Source organism: Coloeus monedula, assembly GCF_965178545.1.
Source record: "Coloeus monedula genome assembly, chromosome: 2".
Classification (NCBI taxonomy): Eukaryota; Metazoa; Chordata; class Aves; order Passeriformes; family Corvidae; genus Coloeus; species Coloeus monedula.
In genome coordinates this window covers 64,017,908-64,042,274 of record NC_138782.1, presented here as the reverse complement: position 1 = coordinate 64,042,274, position 24,367 = coordinate 64,017,908, and the positions used below count along the sequence as shown (strand labels likewise).

At 37.3% G+C, this 24,367-nt stretch overlaps 1 protein-coding gene across 2 annotated transcripts in view; it reads right to left on the bottom strand.

The window, feature by feature from the left end:
* Positions 1-202: 202 nt before the first annotated feature.
* MED23 (mediator complex subunit 23) overlaps positions 203-24,367 on the bottom strand; it is a 37,643-nt gene continuing 13,478 nt past the window's right edge. For both annotated transcript variants that reach the window (XM_082303250.1, XM_082303251.1), the window contains 19 exons: positions 20,895-21,095; positions 19,313-19,456; positions 17,709-17,854; positions 16,890-17,135; positions 16,564-16,706; positions 15,856-16,030; positions 13,976-14,139; positions 12,712-12,836; positions 12,021-12,226; positions 10,900-11,080; positions 9,219-9,389; positions 7,762-7,978; positions 6,697-6,933; positions 5,444-5,609; positions 4,427-4,499; positions 3,088-3,302; positions 2,438-2,558; positions 1,652-1,783; positions 203-996 (listed from right to left, as the gene is read on the bottom strand). In XM_082303250.1, the coding sequence (XP_082159376.1) occupies positions 823-996; positions 1,652-1,783; positions 2,438-2,558; positions 3,088-3,302; positions 4,427-4,499; positions 5,444-5,609; positions 6,697-6,933; positions 7,762-7,978; positions 9,219-9,389; positions 10,900-11,080; positions 12,021-12,226; positions 12,712-12,836; positions 13,976-14,139; positions 15,856-16,030; positions 16,564-16,706; positions 16,890-17,135; positions 17,709-17,854; positions 19,313-19,456; positions 20,895-21,095 (3,237 nt within the window). In that variant the 3' untranslated portion in view covers positions 203-822. The remainder of the gene's footprint in view (positions 997-1,651; positions 1,784-2,437; positions 2,559-3,087; positions 3,303-4,426; positions 4,500-5,443; positions 5,610-6,696; positions 6,934-7,761; positions 7,979-9,218; positions 9,390-10,899; positions 11,081-12,020; positions 12,227-12,711; positions 12,837-13,975; positions 14,140-15,855; positions 16,031-16,563; positions 16,707-16,889; positions 17,136-17,708; positions 17,855-19,312; positions 19,457-20,894; positions 21,096-24,367) is intronic.

The following is a 24,367-nucleotide window of genomic DNA, read 5'->3' as shown; positions in this document are numbered from 1 at the left end:
TGAGGCAGAATATTATACAAATCCAAAATATAGTAAGATCACTAAAATTCATGTGATTGACTCAATAAAAACTACACCACTTCCCAAGTGGGAAAGATCAAACATGAACCAGCACAGCTTGAAGAGAATATGCAGACTTCCAACAGATTCACTGGAGACAGCCTCCAGGGTGTAATCCAGCAGTCTAGTAACTGACACTACATCAAACCCATTGAGGTGTGTTTAATGAAATCTGTACACACAAAATTTACAAATATTTTCAAAGGTTCATTCTTAGTCTTTGGAAAGATGTCATAATTAACTCAATAAAATTGATGCAATCTCTCTGTGTAGGAGCATTTCTGTATAAGGGCTTAAACTGTCTGCCCAAAAGACAAAAAGAATTTAAGTTCTTCTGCTGGATGAAAAAATAGAAATTTTTCATAAGGCAAACCCAAATTTTAAGAGGCCATTTTACACAGACACTGAGAGTCCTTTCATACCACAGGCAGAAAACAGGAAAAATCCAGATGACTCAACCCAGGATAGGGAGCAGAATATGGTACACTCTTCAGAAATCCACGTATTTGCTTGCAGAGGACCTTTACTCAGTGCTTTCAGAGAAAGGCAACATATCCCTCATCTAGTGTCTAGTACAAATAGCTAAGACGACCGGCATGCACAGAGCTGGACAGCTTCATGATACAAAACAAATCAAAGCAGAAGTCTGTACGTGGTTCTCTGCCCTTTTATAAAGCATCCCAGATTTCAGATCAGATGCTGCTTCACCTTGGTCAGTAACAGGAGGAAGCCTTCACACCAAGGTCAGCCCAGCACTTCATTTCACTGGGTTACTGGCAAAGCCACGTTGACGGGCACTTGGCTGGGCTGCTGTGCTGGGGACCCATTGCTGAGGGGCTGCTGAGAAACAGCAGCCGGCTCCATTTTGCTGATGTGTGTTATAAAGCGCAGCCGAAGTTTCAAAGCTGGCCTTAGATTACAAATTATCTTCTCAACCTGTTTTAAAAAAAGAAAAAAATGCATTCAGTAAAGAACAGGAGTATTTTTACAGACTGTTCACAAACATCGCATTAGCACAACAATGAATGGAAAAATTTTTATTAAAAATACTAACTTTTGGACCTCTTCTGATAACCAATCTTAATAAAACTGTCCCTGTTGTAAGAGTTGTGCACCAAAGCTTTGTAAAACAGGTCACACAACTGACACTTTTTAAAGGGCATACTGTTATAAACAAGAGGTTAATTTGGTGAATAATTTTTCATTGAACATGAATGAAATCTTCCTTTTGTCACAGGTCAAGTTACACTAATGAATCAGAAAATAAGTAAAACTTTAGAGAAACAGACTGTTATGAAACATTCAATAGCTTTATTTCTAGTGATAGTTCTAATAATAGTATTTAAAGCACCCTGAAGCTGTATCTTAAATTTTAGACTACATAAATTAATCTTGCAATCTGAGATACCTAGTCTACTCCATCTGAAGCTTTTAAATGTGCAGAAGTGCACCAACTTCCTAATTTGTATATAGGGACTAATCAACTGTTAGCCAATTTGTTGTACTGCTACTTATGAAAAATAGTTCACAAAAAGATTAAATTACTATATGGGAAGAAAAACTGAAGTATCAATATCTAATGTTTACTTACTTGGTCTTTCACACTGTCACCTGTAAACATGTATTTCATATGATACAAGAAATCACATATGGGATCCATGTAGTTCAGGTGGGAGCTGTACCGGTCCGCATTCAGGAGCATTTCATAAAATGCCACTCCAATCTGTTTCCATGGACACAAAGAGCAGCCCAAATGAAAACAGGTTTTAAAATGCTTTAGATTAGAAATACATAATAAATATGTACTGCTTTTTAAGTAGCTGTGATTTCTAACAATTTGCTTTCTTACAGGGACAAATGGACACATCTAAGTCATTCCATTATGCTAAACTAAATGATTCCCAAGTTAAGCTCTTCTTTGTAGCAGGGTCTGTACTATCTGACATTTTTCAGCTCATCTACCTACTGGCCAGCTCCATCTCTTTTTTCCTCCCCTACTCTTATCAACTGACATGAATGTAAGAAACAGCTTATATTCTCCATCCTCACAATTCACCTCTTGCATACTCCCTTCCAGGCAGTAAGTTTGATGTATATTTTGCAAGTAGTTTAAGAGCCAAAGAAAGCATCTATTGCTTGATATTTCTGGGGTTTTATTTCTTTTCTTGCTTAAAAAAAGTGTGCTAGGTGTTTTATCCAACAAGATTTCAGTTAATGGGGTAAACTGAATACCCACTCAGCAATTCAGATCCTTGCAATTACTGCTTAATTTGTATAGAATTTAATTCTGAATATTTATTAAAGATTTCTATCCCTTTCTGCTTCATAAGATAATTGCAAAGGTAAAATAATCTATACAGTATAAAGCAGACTTTACCTCTATCATGCACCGTGTCCTCTCCTGCTGGAACCGTTGCAGGAAAGGGCCCACGAGGTGGTAAACATAGAGCAACTGGAACTCTGTTTTCACTATGGGTATCAACGCTTCTGTGAGAAACCTGCAGTATGTCAAGACATTTACTACATCAACTGTTTGGTTATTAGGGGTTTTTCATTTCTTTCACCTGTACCAAGCTCTAGCCAAAACATCACATTCTCTCTCACAGATTCAGACCTTTATTTTAAAAAAACAGTGTGCCTCTGCAAATATGAACTATTTCAAATATTATTTCAGGGCAGCTCTAGAATTTAGAATAATATTTACTGTTACAGTTGATGCTTTAGGAACATGCTACAGTCCATGCTTTAAGAAAAATTCAAATTTATAAAAGCATAAAAGCTAATCAAGATTAAAAAAGGATTATTAAAGGCAGTCTCACCACGTGACAGCCCTAAAGCCCACAGACAACAAGAGTTATGTCAGTGGACAAAGGAGCTGGAAAAAACCTTGTGATCCATCTGGAAAATTTTGGAGCTCCCCTGTACATACTTATTTGCTGGTATAAGTGCTATAGGTGGAGCTTTGTTATCTACAGTATGTATGGAATTTAAAAGACAAATTACATTATCAAGTATCATTACACCTACTTAGGAATGAGAGAAAGCTGTCCAATGCTGGAATGATGCCAGACTGCATGTGCCAAAGCCAAAGTGTAGCTACAACTCATCTCAGAGTAAGACTGGTGACATGCTGTGAAGTCAAATAGCTGGAATGGGTAACCAACCCACTCTGTCTCTGATGTCAAGCTGGGACTGTTGATGACATTCACAATGCAATCATGGAGAACAATCCAGTATGGCTCCTGGGGGAAAACAAACAAACAAAACCCCAAAAAGTCAGAATTGTTTATAAAAAGAACATCACCTAAGACAATGCTTCCTCAGCTCTTTCTACAACTATTGCATTTCTAAAATGTGTATATAAAAATATATACATAGGTATATATAAAACTGTTATAAATGACATGGTAGTTTATAACCATGTCTGATGAAGATGAAAATTTAAGACGCGCGACACAGAAAGCATCCATGTTGGTGGGTATGGCACACTCAAGGGTGTGGCATTATCAAGACATATCTCACAAATTTAATTATTTAATCACCTAATATAAAGGTTTCTTAAAGAAGCAAAGACAAGGCAAAAAGCCTTAGTGGAAGAGGTCTGAGAATTTTCTAGTCTTCCAAGTGCAGGCACAAACAGACCAAAAAACCAAGATGGAAACATGAAATAAAAAAGGTACAAAAGACAAAGAATATACATGAAGATGCAAGGAGGGAGAACATGAAGAATAAGAACCATTATAAAAATAATGAGGATTAAATCTATGTTGTCTTCCCTCCAAGAAGAGGAACCATTTTATTGGAGAAGAGAGGTCACAAAGGAAAGACAGCTGTGACACATATAAGCAACATGGCAAAATCGAAATTACTCAGGCAGTCTTTGTCAGGTACCAAGAGTCACGATATTCAGAAAATCAAAGTTTCTACTGATACACAAGCTGCAGTACTGCACACATTTCCTTTTGCAATCTTAGCCACATCTCATTTGCATGGTTTAAGAACTACAGGATGTAAAAGTGCAAGCATTAATCAAAAAAATAACTTTGCATGAGAACCTTTATAGATCTTCCTATTACATAGCTCCAGTTCTCAATACTACACACATGGCATTTAACTATATGTTTAAACAGGAGTGATTTACTTCTTTTCATCCTAGCCTCAAAACATAATAGAAAAACAAAATACATGGTCAATTTTTCCATGCTGGAGGAGTAGATTTTTCTCAAACATGCACACAGCCTTCTGAATAGCTTGCTGTGGAATCTACAGATGTTGGCTATAAGTTTTTACAATGTACACTAGAAAGATGATAAATCTTTCATGGAAGATTAAGTTTTGTATTTTAAAATACAACATATTGACTCACTGGTAAGGCTGTGATAATCAGTCCAATCGCATTCATCCAAGCTGTGATGTTCTCTCTCGGCACCAGGGGCTGACTAGAGACAAAGAAAAAGAAAACTAAGGCTCTGAAATACACAACTGCAATTTGTGCTTCTTGTGCATCTACAGACCAGGTGTACTTAGGGCAAGAACATTGAGAGAACTACAAAAACACATACAGGTATTTAGAAGAGCCAAAAGATGGTATAAATGCTACTGGGATGTTGCATGCAAAACTTTACTCAGGCATGTTCTGCATTAGTAGCAGGTATTCTTCAAAGGCTTCAAACTTTTTTCCTTAAGCTTTAGTGCTTAAGGGTTGTTTGTCCCTTTATTGACCCCTTCCCTGCATATTCCCCTAACATAGCTAACAATAATGTATTACTAAGCTGAAGGAGGCTAAAACTGAGTAATTCCAGTTTGTCATTGCTCAGTGAACGGCTACAGGAATACCAGGTCCTGTCTCCCACTGCAGTTTTTTTCAGTGGTATAGGTCAAATTTAGTGCATCGTGACAAAAGGTCACCCTTGGCACACCACTGTTTCAAAGTACCTCTGATCTGCATCAGCATTGCAAAGATTCAGTCCTGCCAATGACTCCTATCCCTTTCTTTGCACTCAAAGATGCTGTGATATCAACTGATGAGATGTCCTTCTCTCAGCAGGCCTCAAAGAACAACAGGCTTTCTCCAGGCTTTCTTGCTGAACCCAAAAGATAAGATCTTTGCCTGTGTGAGATCTTCCCTCTAACTTTTATGGGCATCATGCCAAGTTGACCGTTCCTGAAGCACACAATCCACTACACCACAGTAGTCCAACGTGATTTCTCTGCTTGATCCCTGACACCTTGTTTGTCATCCAAAAATACCATACATATAAAATGTTACCTATATACATTTTAATTTTTTTAAAAATTAGAAAATTAGTACCACAGACTACCTTAGCAATCTCTTAATTATGTATTATATATTGCAAAAAAACATTTCAGAAAGCCAACATACCTTTTCAGCACAACATTCAGCAGAGCATTGCCCACCTCCTTCCCTGGAACAGCCAGAGCCATGAGCTCAACACAGGTAACATGCAGGGCATGGGCAGCTGGGTTAGGAAACTCATTGAACCTCCAGTCACAATTTGGAAATGGACCAGGTGATTTGCCTGCCATAGGTGGCAATGGTTAAGGGAAAAAAAAGCTGCCCCAACACAGACAAGTATAAGCAGCACAGTGATTGAAAACAGATGCATAAACCACATACTAAATTGAATTGAAAGGTATTGAAAACAAGTAGAACAACCACATTTCATAAAAAAAAGACACGAAAAAAAAGTATGAATATAAGATGCTGACACTCAGTCATTGAAGGACTGTGGGAATACATAGCTATAAATATATTACACACACAAGACCATGCAAAGGATAAACTTCCCTGATTAGGAGGTGGAAAAAACAACTCCAACCATCTCATTCACTGTCTGCTTCCAAGATGAGAAAATATAAATAACAGGAATTTTCTACTTGTATATTCAGAAACCATTAATTTGCCTCTCTGTAAGATCTTCTAGCAGACTTCTAGGGTGACAGTTTATGCAAAAGGAACACCTGCTTAGTCTCTGAAAATATTTCATTTTCCCAAACAAGACTAACTTATTTGAAATACATACAGAAAAGGTCTCCAGAGTTTACATTTGCATAAAAGCAGGGGCTTACATAATTTTAGCTTTCACACCCAGTAAACTTCTTTCAAGTTACACACTAAACAAAGGGAAGTTCAGGAAAAGGAGTGGAAGAACTTTTAACATCCTGAAAATTGGTCTACTCGTGTAAAGCTGCTTCAGAAAGAAGCCAAAATCCAAGGAGATTCCTATTCTCTAGTTTGCCAGCTATTCCCACATCTTAAATGTGGCACTGCTCCCAATATTTTATTCTCAGTAATGCTTAATGGTTGGCATTGCTGAACAGTAAACTCATTTTCGAAAAAATTTTTAAATACTCACACTTTGCATCAAGCTTATTTTTTTGGATAATCAGAATCCAATTCAGAAAGCATAAACACCAGTAACTGTATTTCTAAGTGATGCTTCTACAGCAAAATATTTATACAGCTGAATTTCATTTTCACCGTATCTTTTAAGGCATCTACTCGGGCAGCACAGCCCCCCTCTAGAATAATAAAGAAATTGAACTTCATATTTTGATGAAATGAAGCTGTAAGACATTGTCACAGCTTACTTAAGCAAACTTTTACAAGGATATTGTCTACCAGTCTTCCGATGAGCTTGCAATAGTAAGCATCATCAGGAACCCATGGGTTCTCTTCTCGGGGATTCATGGCACATTTGAGGTAAGTATCACTCAGACACCAGCCGAGTGGACGATTATCTTTGAGAGAGCCAATTATGGCATGAACGAGTTTTCTCTTGAGGTTTGTGCGCTCTCTGAGATGCCCCTCGTAATAGTGAAGAGTGTTGTACAGGTAGGTCACTGGTCGGTCTGCCAAGGAGGAAAGGAAAACAACAAAACCCAGAAATAACTTCCAGCATCACTTCTATGTTTTTGGTAGGAAACAAAACTGAAATCAAGAGCTCTGCAAGACTAAGTTGCATGTATTTAAAAACAGCACTTATGGAATTGATTCATGTTCTTTACTTCAATGTACTCTACAAAACTGATTTTCCTTTGTCTTGTACATACTTTAGTGCGTATGCAGAACAAAAGAAGTGGAACAAGGAAGGTCAGTATTACTAACAGTTCACACCTTAATGATAATATTAATATATTTGTAAGTAAACTGACTAAATCATCTCTTCATATAGAGGGTATTAAGTAATAAGAATCCAGGTACGAAGTTACAGTAAAAAAGATTACTGTAAATTGTCTGAGCATAACACAGCAATGACACCTATTAAAAAAAAAATTATTATAAAAGTGCATTTCTAAAAGTATTCAAGTATCAGGTCAAACTATTTGAATCTTAAGTAAGGATAGAGAGAGGAACAGCTTTTCAATTGTTTCAGTCTTGGTAACAGAAAGTTTGTTAGGACACAGGGGTCCAAGTATTTACTACTAGAAGGGAATGGAAAAGTGTGAAGGAAGCATGAATTAACAAGAGATACCCAAATAAAAGCAAGTTCACTGTTAGTAAGCTGAAATTCACTAAACAGGAAATGCACTTCTCTGTGTAAATGTACACGGGGCTTAGAGAATAGGAAAGGAATAAAGCACTGCTGTGCTAAGACATGAACATTATGAATGGAAGAGGTGAAGAGGACAGAATGATCACAACAGGAATACATCCGTCTGTATTCACGGTTAACTTACCGTGGAATTTGTATAAACCTCCCAGATGATCCAATAAAGTTTCTAGTGATTTGGACACTGGAAGCAATTCCAGAAATCTATGAATTACAATGTCAAACACTGGCAGAAAGCGCAGGCATACATTTCCAAAATAAATTGGTAAGTACTGGGGCTGGATCTGAACTGGGGGATTCACTTGCTCTGCCAAGCCTTCAAAATACAGCTTTTCAGGGTATTTCTGGAGGGAAAGAAATCCAACAAAATCAAAATCTCTTTCTTTATAAGCAATGGGTTAAACATTCAGCATCTACATTGCTTTAAAAAGACACTTCATAACCCTCTTTATCACATTTGAATTCAGTGAGATGATTTCACTGGATAAAGAAAGAAAATTAGAAGAAAGAAAATTAAAGAAAGTAGAGCTTACTGAAGAAAATTGAACTCTGACTTAAACTGGCTATTAGAATAGTAGATAACATCTTAAAGAAACCCCCAGAACAAAGTTTCACCGCCACTCAAAATGGGCATAGCAGAACATTAAGAACCCCAAAGCAAAGCTGAAAGCAGCCAGCACTAAAGTGTCCTTTGCCATGTACTTGAAGAGGAAAACCTAGAGGAAATCAGCACTACTGGAAGTTTCTGCATCATATACTGAATTGGAACACTAGAAATAATTGAATGAAATAATTCCCTGGGAAAGAACTGTAGTGTACTCAAATAACAGATGGGTACTGCTGAGGGTTGAGCTTGTTTTACCTATGACTGAACTTTCTATATGCCAGGCTGGGTCTCATGACTGTACAGCCATGTCAGAGCATTTCCAGGCTAATTTGCTTCCCTGCTACCCTTACACTTTTAGGCACTGTCAAAACACTGTACAGCCAAGTCAGAGGACTAATACAGACCAAACAGCTCCTGGATCAAACTAGATGGCATGTACTGAGCTACATGAGAGTTTGCTTGTATCTGTTCCACCTCAGTGTTTATTTTTTGACAGAACAGCTCATTGGAACATCCCTTTCTAGCCAGCAGATACCAGTATGCTTACAGGAGCATTAAAATCTCAGCAATTCTCTTCTCTTACATATAAGGCTATCATGTTCTTGCCACACAGAAGATGGAAGAAGTTTTAATAATTAGAAGAAAATGTAGGTTTAACTGTTGGTATAGTCATAAAACACCAGAAAGAAATACCTTCTCCTTGACACACAAAAACTGTGCTCTAAATGAATTTCAGTAAAACCAAGATTTTAAAATTATTTGATTTAGATGAGCAAGAATGAACATCCACCAAATTCTTAAGCTGTTTCTATCTTTGAATATTACTGCACTATAATTTCAAAGTTATTACGTACTAGCCTAAACAAATTACAGCTCATTAGGCAAGTCCAGAAATTGATAAATCTGTCCTGTAAATGATGGCTGGTATCAATTCCACAGAAATTACTACAATAAAAGAATGTTATTAGCTGTGATACCTTGTGGTAACTCATATGCTTTGTATGCCAGTCATTCTGCAGCCAGTGTTCGGGAGAATTCTCCTTCACAAAATCACTCACTCTGTTTCTGAAATCATTAGGCTTCAGTAAGAGTAGTTGGATTATGAAGTAACAAACTTGAGCTTCATTTCCTTCATGACTACGCATAGCCTTAAACAAAACAGATCAGATACATGAAATCACACTTGACACTGTTGTCTGCTCTAAAACATGGCAGCCAAATTTGCTACATCTGCACACAAATTCACAATGAATATACGGTCCTTCAACTCTATTTTTCAAGTGAAGACATGAAAAAGAGGCAGGTTCAATCCCTATCCCATTCTTTAGTCCATGGGCAGAAGGGCTTACAAAATCCCCAGTGACACCATTTTCTCCACAAATTCTAGCTCTTTTTATCTGTCAGTTGTCTTATTGAAAATAATAAATTAGTGACAATGAAATTAAGATTGCTTTTAACCTCTGGCCACTCTGACATGATTGAACTTCAGTCTGAAAACCAAATTAGAATTCAAACAACCAGCTTTACATTAAGATGAGATTTTAAATTATATATAAAGGACAACTGTTGAATGCAAATGTAGTTCTCTCTAGGTGAATACTGCTTTATTTTATAGGATAACACGAAAAGCAAGAGAATGCCATTTCTGTCTTACTATTATGATGAAACAGGCTGATTTCTAAGCAAAGAAAGCATACTGTAATGGGTACAAGATTTTCCGTATGCTTGAATCATAGCATGCCATTTCCCTTCTACCTTCTAAGGCTGCAGGAATCACACAACCATAGAATCATTTAGGGTAGAAAAGACCTTTAAGATCATTGAGTCCAACCATTAATTAAGCACTGCCACTAAACCATGCCCTGAAGCGCCGCACCTACACATCTTTTAAATACCTCCAGGGATGGTAACTCAACCACATCCCTGGGCAGCCTGTCCCAACACTTGACAACTCTTTCAGTGGAGATATTTTTCTTAATATCCAATCCAGCACAACTTGATGCTGTCTCCTCTTGTTCTATTGCCTGTCACTTCTTATGGAAGAAGAGGCCGACCCTCACCTGGCTACACCCTCCTTTCAGGTAGCTGTAGTGAGCGATAAGGTCTCCCCTGAGCCTCCTTTTCTCCAGGTTAAACAACCCCACCTCCCTCAGCTGCTACTCACAGACCCTTCACCAGCTCCACTGCCCTTCTCTGGCCATGCTCAATGTCTGTTTTGTAGTGAGGGGCCCAGAAGTGGCCAGCCTGTAGCACTGTGTGGCGTTGTTGTGACTCAAGTGCAGAACCCAGCACTTGGCCTTGTTTAACTTCAGACAAGCGGCCTCAGCCCACTGATCCAGCCTGTCCAGATCCCCCTGAGGAGCCTAAACAACTGCACAGCTCTGAGGTCAGAGACCCAAACCACTAATCACAACATTTAACAATACCAGTTCAATGGTTGCCATTAAATAACAAAGAAATGCTTCCCTGAAGACTCTGAGAACTGTAAGAGTTGGAATTTTATGTTGCTTAAAGAAGTAATCTCTTATTTTACTCGATTATTGACTTAGCAAATAGTCACTATTTAAGAACAATCCATTTTAAAAAGATTGCTCCTAAAAAATGAGTCAGAAAGCAGACTGCATGAACTGCCATCTTATCTTCTGAAGTGATACTTACCAAACAGAGGATTAACCTATCCAGTGTTACAATATTGTATTTCCACACCATGTCATTGAGAATCTCAATACATTTATTGAGCTGCTGTCCTCCTGCAGATGTAGAGAATTCATACACCAAGAAATCTGCAAATGTCCTGACATGTGCCACCAGAGCTCTGGCCCCAATTCTTTCTAACACTCTACCAGGGAAGGAAAAAAAAAGGCAACAAGAAATTGTTACAGTTCCTAATACATTTATAACTGGTCTATTTGATACGACTTAACAGGTTTTAACACAATTGTCTTAAACAAAAAAAAGGACAAAATTTCCTCCCTTTTATTAAATTAACTGAAGGAAATGCCAAAGCAAAGCAAAAAATCCCAACTTCAGAGCAAGTGAATTCCTATGTCCAAATACTAATCAGGAGAAATCCTTCAAGTTCACCAATTTCATCTGTAGTATTCTGCCCAGAACCCATGCTTTACTTATGTAACTGTAGTTATACACCTCTGAGGACAACCTTCTGCAACTCAACTTTATTTCCTATGCTATGCACTTTAATACAGCCATAGCATTATAAACTATTTCCTCACTGCACACAAGAGTAAGACATGCCATCATAAATACTGTTTCAGCAGACCTAGGAAGGACTGAAAAGAAATAAATCTATTTTTCACAGCTGGAACTAATGCCATTTCTACTAGGAACAAATTTTAAAAGTCAGGTGATTACTACTTCAGTAATGAATTTTCATCTTAATCCAACATTTGTGTTTTAAAGAAATGTTTGGCCTTTATTCATGCATAAAAGCTAAGTAAATGAATGCTTCAGATCTTCTGTTTACTCTTTCAGATTGCCTGAAACACTGCTATTACAAGTAAACTGCTTAATTCAAACACCTCACATCCTTGTTTCTCATCAGGAAAAACATGCACTGTGGACCACTGCATGGTGGAACCAATCTGAAACCCTACACAAGTATCATGGCAGGCTGGCTACTACCTATCTTCACTCTCTTTTTCCATGCTGTGCATGCTTTGGATTAATTAAAAGAACAAGCTGTTAATCCACAAGACCTATATCCTCAGAACTGAGAACGCTGCTGTAATAACTTTAAATTAGCACATTTTTAAGCTCACCTGTAACCAATTTGATTAATGTGATCAGTGTCTAACAACATCTTCCAGAGGAGACAAAGGAAAAGCGGGGATGAACCTTGCGCAGAGAAGTGTGTGATTATTTCATTCTCACTGGTCATCGACTTCCACTTCCGGTATTCTTCCTCTACATTCTTCTTCAGGTTAAAACGGCTTTCCTGGGGCACATTGTTCTGCTTGAAGAACACCTGAAAAAAGGAGGCTTTGCTGTGACTGAGAGCCTACACTAAAACATTTGAACAGGGAAATTTTGCCTGACTTAGCACTGTATGTGTTCCTACTTTCTTGTACAATACAACCTCCTAAGGAGGGCTGTTATTTCACCGTGATACCACAGTGACTGTTTTGTCACTAACAAAATCACATGACAAATTGCCACAAGAAAAAAATGGCTTTTCCAACTTTTTACTTTTTCATTTTTCAACCATCTGATTGACCTTTCACGAGAAGTATCAGTTGACCACACTTGGCCTTAGAATACTCCAGGGAAATGTAGCTGACACATTTCTAAAGAAATAGCAATGTTATAATCACGCTGCATTCTTTAGGGACTTGAAATCAATTCCCCTAGACAGGGGAAGAATCTCACCAACCCACAAAAGGCAAACGATCTTGTTAAGAGAGTAAATTCACGGTATTTCTAATTTTAAGATCTTCAGTTTTAAACTATTACCTGCAGAGGAGCTGGAAAACAGCTCAGTGTATGTGATGCCCAGTTATGTGGAGTGAAACTCATGATAGTCTGCAGTATGTCCTTGCACCAAGTTCCCTGAATTGAATCTGAGCCTGTGAAAAAGTCTAGAAAACAGATTGATGGTATTAGAATTTCACACAAAACCATTTCTTATTGGTATTCCTTTTGTCATCATATGCATCCAGGCTTTTCTAGTTCAACAGTTTCCTTTTTGTCTGAGTTCTCACAGCCCCTTTCTTTGACTTTATTTATCTACAGAAGAAGCTGGATATTACCTTTTTTATGTTATTAACAATAAGGAAATTATTTGTAAGTTTTGAGCTAGAAATAAAGCAATCAGGATTTTAACATTTTGTATTTAATTTCCTGTAATGTCACTAAAACAAGCTTCTGCTAATTAACTGATTAGACTTTTAGAAAAAAATCCTGAGGAAGATAATGATGATGAAATTGCCAGATGCCATTTTATATTCAAAATAGCTTCAAAAAGGCTGTTTCAGTAGTACCTCCCCCAATTAAGCTGTAGATATGAAACAGAAGCCTCATTCCCCCAATCCTTGGGTTGATTTCATCAAAGGTTGAGAAATGGCTAAAAAAACAAAAAAGAAACCAACACAAAGAAGTCCTTTCCCTTTCAAATCACCTCCACCAGTCTCTATGAATCAGTTGTTCAAACACTCCAGCGAGGCTGCAGACTAAAACCATAAAAAAGGAGAGAAAAAACATCCCCCTCAAAGCTAAGAAAAACTTGATCCATGTCCCATAACTGCACACCGATAAAACATTAGAAGACACATTGAAAGCTTCCTCTTCTCTCTTCCCAAAAAAAGAAACCCAAAATGCAGACTACTTTTTCTTAAATGCAAGCTGTAGAGGGGCTGGCTTCCACATGAGCAGCACAGTTGCTGTGAATATTTCATGTTTGTTTTTTTAAATAGCATGTATCAGTAATCAATCCAAACATTTAGATATAAAATAATGAAACTCAAAATAAGACACTAAAAAACTCCAAACCCTACAGTGTACCTCAGCATAAATCTTTAAAGAATGTCTCATTTCACTACTGCTTCAATAATACCTTTTTGCCTAAACAGAAGCAGTTGGAAATTAAAATTAAACTTTTTTCAAAACCAGAAGTGCATGGGATATGTTTTATTAGTAGGTCATTTCCATAATACTCTTTTGAACAGTACTTTAGAGAAACTGTTTGACTACAGCTTTTACTGGGATGTACTGCCATTACCTGTCACATGTGTTGCCCTTGCCAGAGTTAAAATCAAAGCCCTGTTGAGCTCTTCTGATTCTGCTGAAAGAACTGTTTTGGGATCATTGAGGAACCGTGTGAACTGCGGTTGGACTTCTGAGCTGCCCAAAGCTGTGATTAGCCTTAGAGCAGTACTCTCAACACTGAAAGAAGGAAACAGTCCAGTTAGCAAATAATGCTTAAGCTGATGTTTCTAAGGTTCCAAAAATACCTATTTTTTTCCTCCATTTACTGCTTCAAATAATACAGAAACATTTGTTTTAAAGATTATGTTCTTAACCTTTTGAAAAAGTTCACTTTTTCTACTGTTTAATAAATTTGTTATCAACTATTTCAGTATCTTGTTTTCAAATAAAGCACTCAAGACTAGCTTCAGCAAAAATTCCAAGTGCAGAGACCTCGAAAAAGAGCCTCAAGTCTCTCAGTTTAGAGCCCCCCCATTTTTCTTTTTTGCACATCTTCATCTAACGAAGGATACACAGACAAATAAATATATGCAAAACCAAAATAAAAAGGCATGAAAAATGCATAGAAATCTTCAAAGCTAACTACCATCTTCAAGTAGACAGCAGTAAATTGTCCTTATTAAAGAAATGAGGAAGTTGAGGAAGTACAACTTTTGATTAAAAGCACTTTAATTTCCAGTGCTTTAGTTGGAAGCACTTTTCACACCAGGCAGTTTGAAGTCATTGGAAAGACTTTTATGACATTGTGTCTTTGAAATGTCAAAGCCATAATTTCGTTAACACTATTCTACTTGCATGCAGTGCTCATTAAAAGTGACTAACATCTATATTTTACAGACTACGATGCTAAAACAAGATTGAGGTCAATAAAGAGAGCAAGGACTTGAATTTAAGGTGAAACTTGTCTTAACCTGTTTCCTTTATGCTTGGTACAGGATAAGCAACTAGGCAATTTGAATTTGGACTAAGAAATTGAGAAGCCTGGTCCAGTGGAAGGTGTTCCAGCCCATGGCAAAAGACTTGAAACTAGATGACCGTTAAGGTCCCTTCCAAACCAAACCATTCTACGAATCTGTGAATTTAGTGTATAATTAGACTTTCTCTATATGAACTGGTAATAATAAAGTTACTCTGTCTCACATACTCCCAACAAGATTTATTGTACTCTAAGAGTGAAAGAACACTATTTCCCCCATTTTTTGACAAGCCCCAGATTCTACATACAAACTGAATCTCATGCTCTTCAACTTCGTTAACACTAAGGTAAACTCAGAGCTTTTGCCTGGAATTACTTGCATAACCTTTCTAGACTTTCTCTAACCAGCTGTTTCACCTTTCTTGTATTCAAATTAGCTACTGTTTTAGGCTGATAGGACACACCCCTATGAGGGACTCCACTCAGGTTCACGTACAGTTACCATAGCTTTGCACAAACTCCTTTTCAGCTGCAGGGTAAACCAGATTAATTCTCTGATCTGACTGAAAAGCAACCTCACATAAGAATTAAGTGGAACCAACTTAACTCTTGTAATGGAATTAAGCATCCTCTACAGAAAGGAGCAAGGACAGTCTCACTGGCAGACAAGCCAAGCACTGACTACAAGTAGCAGTCATTGCCCTTTATCTACCATGCAAGAAGCACTTCTGCACATGATAGTTCTGGTGCACATCCTGTGTGCTGACTCATGACACTGCTGCCATGTCTGTGCAAAACGTTGCCTCATGCAACTCTGAAGAGCACTACTGCTAACATCCAACTGTACTGCTGAAACATGCCCTGCTGAGATACCCCAAAACAAGTTAGCCACAGAACTAAGACTGGGAAGTATCATTTAAACAGTTCTCATGCAGCTGAATCTGAGACTATGGTCAAATATGGCAAATGTCACTTACCAGAGATGAAGCTGGTTCTGATTAGTCTGCGGCACAGCAGCCAAGGAATGAAGATGGCTGAGGAGCTGGACTCTGTAATGAGGCTGGATGTGATGCATCCGATAGCTAAACATTTCTAGCAGAGTATGCAAAATTCCCCACGCATGAGATTTGAACACTGTTGGCAGGAGCTGACCTTATGAAAAAGAAGTTTGTAAAGTAAGTTTTACAACTGATCACACCTTAAAATGTAACTACAGAGTACACTGGTTTTATTAGGCTGCAAGTCAGACATTTCATTTGAAAAATGTATTCCCTCCAAAGAGCATATGTGCAAGTGCCATCTGAAGATGCTGTAAACGTACAGAGCTTAATAATCTTTTGAATGAACATATACAGCAGACATGCAAATTATTTTAACAAGAGCAATTAAGTATCCTGTGTGTCTCATAAAGTAACTTTGCTTATGCTTTTCCATTAAGCATGTTCTTGCACAACGCAGCACAACCAGGAAGGTCCTGGCCATAAAAGTGATGGCCTAAAGGGACAGTAGCGCAACTAGTCTGGAATTTACTGCAGCACTAGGACAACTTCTACAGTTTCTTGTATGTTAAAATAATTTATATATGCTGCATCATTACATTTTCAGTTTTACTACAGTCTCCAGTTGCCATTAAAAGAAAATACTACTTAACGGAAAGAAAGGGAAAAAAAAAGAGGTTTTCTTACTGATAAAGCCTTTGATGCCCAAGGATTCTATTTCCATATAAACCAACAGGCGACTATAGGTTTCCACAAGAGCAGGAGCCAAGGCCACACTAGATTTTGCATGAGCCAGCTTAATTACCCTTGTAGCTATGCTATGAATCAGACTGAGGAAAGAGAGAAAGTGTTTTTCAATCAAAAACGTGGACTTGAAATTTAACACATTTTTAAAGTAAATGAACAGACCTATAAATGACATGTCCAGCCACAGAAAGCCTTTCTGATGATAATTAGCTACACACAGATTAACAGGTTAAAGAAAAAAGAAAAGCTAGCTGTGTATACTGTACCTCATTTTGGCATGAACTGTGAGTGAGTCCAAGAGGTTCATTGGCAATGGGGTAATAGACCCTGATGCCATGCAATTAGTCCCTGGAAGAGGTGTCCTCATGTTGCCATTTCCATAAATAGTCTCTACTAGTACACCCATTGGCAAAGTGAAACACTCTGAATTGGTTGAGTAAGCATTGCACAACAAGGCAATTTTGTAGTCATTCATCTGTAAGCTTTTGTTCCTTAAACTCTGTTGCAAAAACCTGTGTGCCAAAAAGATTAAACATTAAGCAGGAAGAAGAATACACATGCATTCCAGGAATACAGCTACAACAATCTCAGTCAAAAAATAGATTAGAAAATAGTAGAGAAAAATCAAAAGTTATTAATTGCACCACATCAAAACAACTACTTCTTATGCCACAATTTCACTGTATTATGATTTTTCTACATTAGATAAATACCTCAGGAAAAGAAATACACTTAAAAATCACCTTTCCTGACAAAAATTTAACCCAATGTACTGCTTATCCACACATTCCAAGCCACAGCATAACAAAACAAAATCATCCATTTACTTTCAGATTCTCTATCACTAATAAAGACTTATTATTCTGAGATAAAATATATAGTTTCCACTAGCTGGATAACAGCATTTCACATTTCATGAAACATTCTGAGTTTGAGCTCTGTCTTTTTGAATGACGTTGAAGTCACTCTGTTGATAACCTTTATACAGCATCCCATCACACAATACATTCTGAATACAGACTTGGAACTGCCTATTTCATTATGCCTAGACACAAATCAAAACATAACAAAACCCCCACACTCACTCATGGTGAAGTTTAAGAGAATGAGGAATGGGAATCTGTAACTTGGAGTTGTCACTATGGGCCTTCCGGTTCAGATGAATCCAAATGCAGGTCATTGCAAAAGCATGAGTTGACTGGGGTTTGTTAATATCAGGCACAGGAATATACTAAAGAAAGAACACATGAATGTGACATACCACATGGATTAATGTACGGAAAACCAACTTAGATAGCCAGTATTCACAAGATCAGGTTTTCCTTTTTTCTGACTTGCTACACTATAAGGAACATTTTTAAAGAACAGATTCTACCCTCATTAGTGTTTGTAATTTTAAATCAAGAGCTATGGAAGAGACCTGGACCTCAGTAATTATTCTGAAAAACACCCAAACCAAACAAAATGTCTAAGACCTTGGCAAAAGGAAATTCATGCTTAAGAGTATACAATTTCCAGACATATATAGTTACAAAACATATGCTTTTCCTCTCAGCCTCACACATCATTCAGAAGCCAGTTGTGGTATGTGCTTCCATAGCAGGTACTCAGTGGTTCAACAGTATTTTCTAAAATGTCTAATTGTTCAGCGTCACAGTTAATCCTTAAACACTAAACACTTCTCATGAAAAGGTGCAGATACAACCTAAAATTAAAAAGTTTTGGAGCCAGACAGCTATAGTACTACCACTGGAAAAGGAACTCTGGCTCTCTCCTTTTGTCAACATCCACATTTCTTTCCCTTGGATACAGTTACTGCTGCACAAGCACCGCTGACAGTGCAAGTGAGACAGCACCAATACATAACCAACAGGACAGCAAGACAGATCCTCTTAAGAGCAACAGCCAGAAAGAACATTTTAAGTGCTTGTGAAACTAGGATTCAGTTTCACAAGCACTTAAAATGTAGCACCTAAAAAGCACTAGTCAAACAAAGACTTTCTGTAAGTGTAACTTAGAGCCATCACTACAGCTGAAGTAAATAGTCCTATTGCTCTTCCCATATTTGATGCTGACAAAAGTAATTGAAAACTCCTTATACAAATTGTACTGAAGAATTTCTGTGGGTCAAAACTAATGTAGCAGGGGAAAAAATTGTTACATATGAGTTTGATACATCACACATTCATATTATACTATCCATTCACCCAAAACAAGAAGAGTAAGCAATCAGGACCTGACACTGACAGTGCTGCCAGAATTAAAGTTTAAGAACTTCCTGTAAGTGCCCCCTCCTCACGAACTTCGATTCTAGAGGAATGTACAAAGCATGAATGTGATTCAATTTGCCCCTGCAGAATGGATTTAAAGTACTATTCTATTACAGCCCAGATGTAACAATAGAATTACACATTATTCCTTTACAGTCTCCTCAGTGCTTTAACAAGCTCCTCCAAACCTCAGTCAAACCGAAGTCAAGAAAGAGAGGAGTTAACACAAGTCTTTCTTGCCCCTAAAAACAAACATGGCTACATGGATAGGAAATCCTCAAAAAATCATTTACTTATGAAACATCTCCCTCCAAATATGCAGCACACTGCTCTAAGAGTGACTCAAGAATGATAGTAATATTGACATATGAAGGTCCTAAGTTGAATTAAAAATGAAACTTTTAGTATCAGAGACTTACTTCTTTCTCAGGATACAGGAGGTCAAACAGCTTCATAACTGGGAGGAAGTCAGCCAGTGCATTCTTCTGGATGCTGCCAGAGATGAACTGGAGTAGCACCCACATCAGGTGGTCTCTCCCCTTAATGAGACCACGGCCTGCCAACTGTCAAGAACACTCAGTAACAAATACAGCATGCAGAAGAAAAATCACTGTAAAGATTCTTATAGAAGTAGAAGGGCAGACTAAAACAGTTCCAGCAGAGGTCACTGAGAATTTTATAGCAGGACCTAGGCAGAAACATACATTGTGTTTCCAGAAAGAAGGGAAATAGGTACATTAGCTGCAACACACAAACAGACTCTGTGAGGGTCACAACAATTAATGGTAAGATTTAAAATGCAGTTAACTCCTGAGGCTCACCGCTTTGAAAAATTAGCAACACTTCAATATTGGTCTTAAATTGTCACCTTGTAGGCCCGCAGTGAAGTACCACATTGCCATTGCTAGCATCAGGCCACAGGTTTTATAAACTCCTACAAAGGAAGTCCCTGAGCCAAAACAACTTGGGTTTGCTTCATCTGGACTCACCTAGGGTTTCTTTTTTTTGTTGTTAATTAACTTCTTTATCTGTAACACCAATTCTCTAATAACTAATATTCTACTCTTATCTTCCTTGCTGTAGTTTTATACTTGATTGTGCAACTGTGTTGTATAATGTCTATTGTTTCAGTGGTTTATTAACAGTAATTACAGAAATACAGCCCTGGTAAAACTAATTTCAGGGAAAACAAAGAGAGCAGAGAACTACAATCCATCACAAGCAGAACACAAGATACATAGTAAATTTTTATGCAACACAGAACTGTGGACAAATGAAGACAGAGTAGCTTGTTGGGCATATTAGAAACTGCACCTAAATAGCCACAAGCTGATCCTACAGTGAACAGAAAGAACCATCAACAGCATACAGCTCTCAGCAAAGAGCTCAGGATGTTGCTGACTGACTGTAACCCCTTGCTTCGCTTATGGAGGACTGGCATCACCACCCTTAGAACTATAACCCTGAGCACCTCAGAAAAGGGCAAATACTAGTATCAGTTTTAATGGAATTATTACTAGGAAGTAATAATAATTTGGGACTGTGATTGCCAGTATTACTATGATTGGACAAATTACCTTTGATTGCTTTGAGTAGATTGATTAGACAAATAGCAAGTTCCTACATCCATTTGCCTGGCATGTTTTTTTAGTCCACAAACAGAACAGGGCATTCACTCTGTTCAAAACTCATCTGTAAACTGGATGCAACAGCACGGTACTTGGATCTTCTGAATTATGCCAGTTTACCTCTTTATTCTAGTTATTAGCACACTTTGAATCCAAATATAATGCAACATCCTGTAACTGAATACAGTAAAAACACACCTAGCTCACAGCACCATAACTTGAGAATTTGACTTCTAGAGAGACCGGTGATTAAAAATTTAATTAATTCTTTCACATAAACTAGTTCTTGCAGGGATGAGCAACACTTTTTTAAAAATACTGGGTTTGTTTTTTAAATCCCTCTTACCGTGTGGGAGCGATACAAACAATTTACCTTTTGATGGAGTGACAGGACCATATGAGGAAAACTTGCAAACTGAAAGAGCACAAAGAAAATGAGCTGGCTGGAGAGATGCTGCCACAGAAGCTGACTGGTTCCACCATCATCAAACTTCTCTTCAGTCTCAGACCGTTCCATGGCATACACCACAAGATCCACCAGCTGGTCCTCCAGCACAGGGCAACGTTGCTTGTGCTGTAAGGCAGAGATCAGATACAGTATTCCAAAAGCCTTGCCATTAACTCCAGAACTTGCACAGTTGCAGTTACAGTACAGTATTTTGACAGAAGGCTGGGAAGCATGAGATGAAGTCTGAACTTAAGTTAAGGATAAGCCAGTGTATTAAAGCTGCACTATGTTACAGGTCACAATGATTTTTACATTTTATCATATATTCCGTAATGCCCTACTCAGTTCCAGAACACAGCTCATCAATGCACAGATAACATCTGGGGTTTTTTTTGCTGTTTTATAACAAATTCAGACAGAATGTTATTCCTCTGATCTTGCATTCACAGAAAACAAAGCCCATTCTTTGGGTTTTTTTGCTGGATTTTTTTTTCATTCCTTCTTTTCACCATTAAGTCTATTTCATAAGTAGGCAACACCATAAAGATGTATCAATTATACCATCAAATGCAGAGGAAACGTCCCAATACATGATGAAGGTAGTTGATAACTATTCTCTTTTTACTCTCTTTTTACTTGGGTTCACCTACAGCCTACAACTAGCCCCAAAATTAACATCTGGTTAATGCTCCTATCACTAGATGCTGTCCTATTGACACAGCACCACAGGCTACAAGACAACATCAAAAAGGCTTGAAAATTAATCAGTGGTACGTTCTACATACCGTAAATAGAACAGAAATTACACATCAGAGTGAGGAGCTCCTCAAATGTTAGACTGCCACAGTCTTCACACTGAGCTATGCAAACCCAGAAATAATTAAAAATACACACCATCTCTGATGATTTTTAATAATGAGCAAATAAGGAATGCATTATATATTCAGACATATTCTGTTAGTACAGATGTATATAAAATAGGCCCACTACCAGTAATTTGGAACTCAAATGATAAATCTTCAGTTCAAGACTACCAAGTATAATGTCACGTTACAAGTTCTTCAGCGCAACAACTTTTTATTATTATTATCCTGCATTTGTAGTGTTACACTCATATAATGTACTATTGTTAAGGAAAAAAAAAACATGGAGAATTTAACTTATTTCAGAAAGTGCTAGCACTTTGGAAATAATCTAACCTGTTTGTTTTGATGCAATCTATACTCAGGAATGGTCACATTTACTCATTTATTTATTTGGCCTGATGCCTGTAACATAATGCAGCCTTAAAGAAAAAAATATTACTTTAATGATACAAAAGAAAAGGAACTGAGCTGCTCAAACACTCATCATGAAAATGCATTATCCCTTTCTAGAGGCAAAAAAGTGTATGCAAAAAAGTTTTAAAAGATCACCCAAATACTCATAAAACATTTTAGGGATGCCTTAGATGAATTCTTTGACTTACTAGCCAGGCAGCCTAAAGAAAGGCTACTAGAAAGATATAATAAAAGTAAAGAGAGATGCTGAAAGGAGATGCTTGTTCTACCTTCATTGATGGTAGTCTTTTGCTATGAAAAAAAAGAGATTCTCTTCAATTAAAAATAGAATGCAGAATTGGCGAAGTTGACAAAATACAGTGAACAGCATCCCCTGTTGCATGCTCTTTGCGAGCTCAAAACTGCAGAAAGCTACAATTCCAGCTGTGCTTTCTTGAAGCATGCTTAACACAAACCTCTAGCTAAAACAGGAAGCACCGATGATACCTTTTCTCCCAGTACGCAACGTCATTATCACAGACCAACCACGGTACAGGTTTACAGAGAGCAGTATTGGCACCATCAGTTCAGAACTCTTTGGGTCTTTTGTGGCTTGTTTTTCTCCCCCTCCCAAAGCAACTAATTATGAAGCAGAGCAGGGTGCAACAGACAACACTACAGACTAGTTTATAATCCAGCATGCAAAACTACTATGTACAGGGCTTGAAATTTAATAGTTTGCTAAGCACTGCGTTAATGTAAACCTAAAGCCTAATCAGGTTAGGCTATATTAATTTAGAAAGTTATTCAAAGAATACAACAGGAAAAATACTACTGTTAAAAAGACAGCCAGAATTTCCAGTAGGAATTTTCACTATTCTGAATAATTCTATGACTGGGAAAATTTTAGAAGTCAGGAAATGAAAAAAATGAATTCTTTTATACTGAAAATCACACTTTTATTGCTTTAAAAACAATTTTCCATCAGAAAAATAGCAGTACATCCTATTCTATCTTCATTAATTTAATTTTCTGTCAATTTTTTTTTCTGTATTTTCAGTGAATATATATTTTTGCACAGATTTTGTATCTATAGTTTTGGAACTCTGGGAAATAAAATACTGTGCTGCACAGGAATTTGCAGGATTGGGTCCTTGTTTTATTAACTGCTCATAAGTGAAAGAAAATCTCAGTATAAACTGAGATGAATAAAATTATAGGTGAGAGCTGATTACCCTCACTACTAAGCAGGAATTCATGTTTTGGCATGGCTTAAGTAAAACAAAAATGAACAACAAAAAACCTCTGAATGCTGGATTATGTATGCAAAAACACAGCATTCAAAATAACTATGCTTTTCCCCTAAAATAAACATGATTCAAATTTTTACAATTTGGTTGTACTAACACTTTCCCCATTTTGTTCTAAAAATAACATTTAAAGATCTGAAAATACGTAATTTCATTTAAAACATTATTAAACCATGAAGAAATACAGGGAGGAAAAAAGCGCTTCCATGACAACTTGAAACTAAAATTTCTCAAGACCAGCCCTCTGATGGACTAGTGGTATTTCTTTAGAGTGGATCAGAGCTTCACTTCGATGGTGGCTTGCTGTTCTTATTTGGGTTTGAATTTTTAATTCCTTCTTTTTTTGGGGTGCTGAGACAGGGTGGGTATCTAAGAGTGGGGCAGGGGCATGGCTAGCATTAAAAGGGCTTCCTAAAACAAAAATATTTTAAGGAGTCAGTAAGGCTGGCTGATGGCTATAATAGCTTTTGAGTATTTTAAACAAACAACATTAAGTAAGTATCTACACTTAAGAAATGGACTCAGAAGACCAAACCACAGATACCAAGTTCCTTACAAGAGTAAATGGCACCTCCAGAAGTCCAATTCAAAATGCCTAAAGTAGTTAATACATGACAGAACTACTCCCACACTTCCATTTTCCAAAACTGCATGCTAAGAGGACACAAAGCTTATTGTTTATATTATACCTGATTCTATAATCTCTTCCAAGTTTGGCAGCCATTCTCAAGTTTCCCTCATTAAAAAAAGGAGTAAGTTTCAACAAAGAACATGTATTTGAGTGTTCTCAACACATACCCTTACAATCAGAAACACATAAAAAATAATC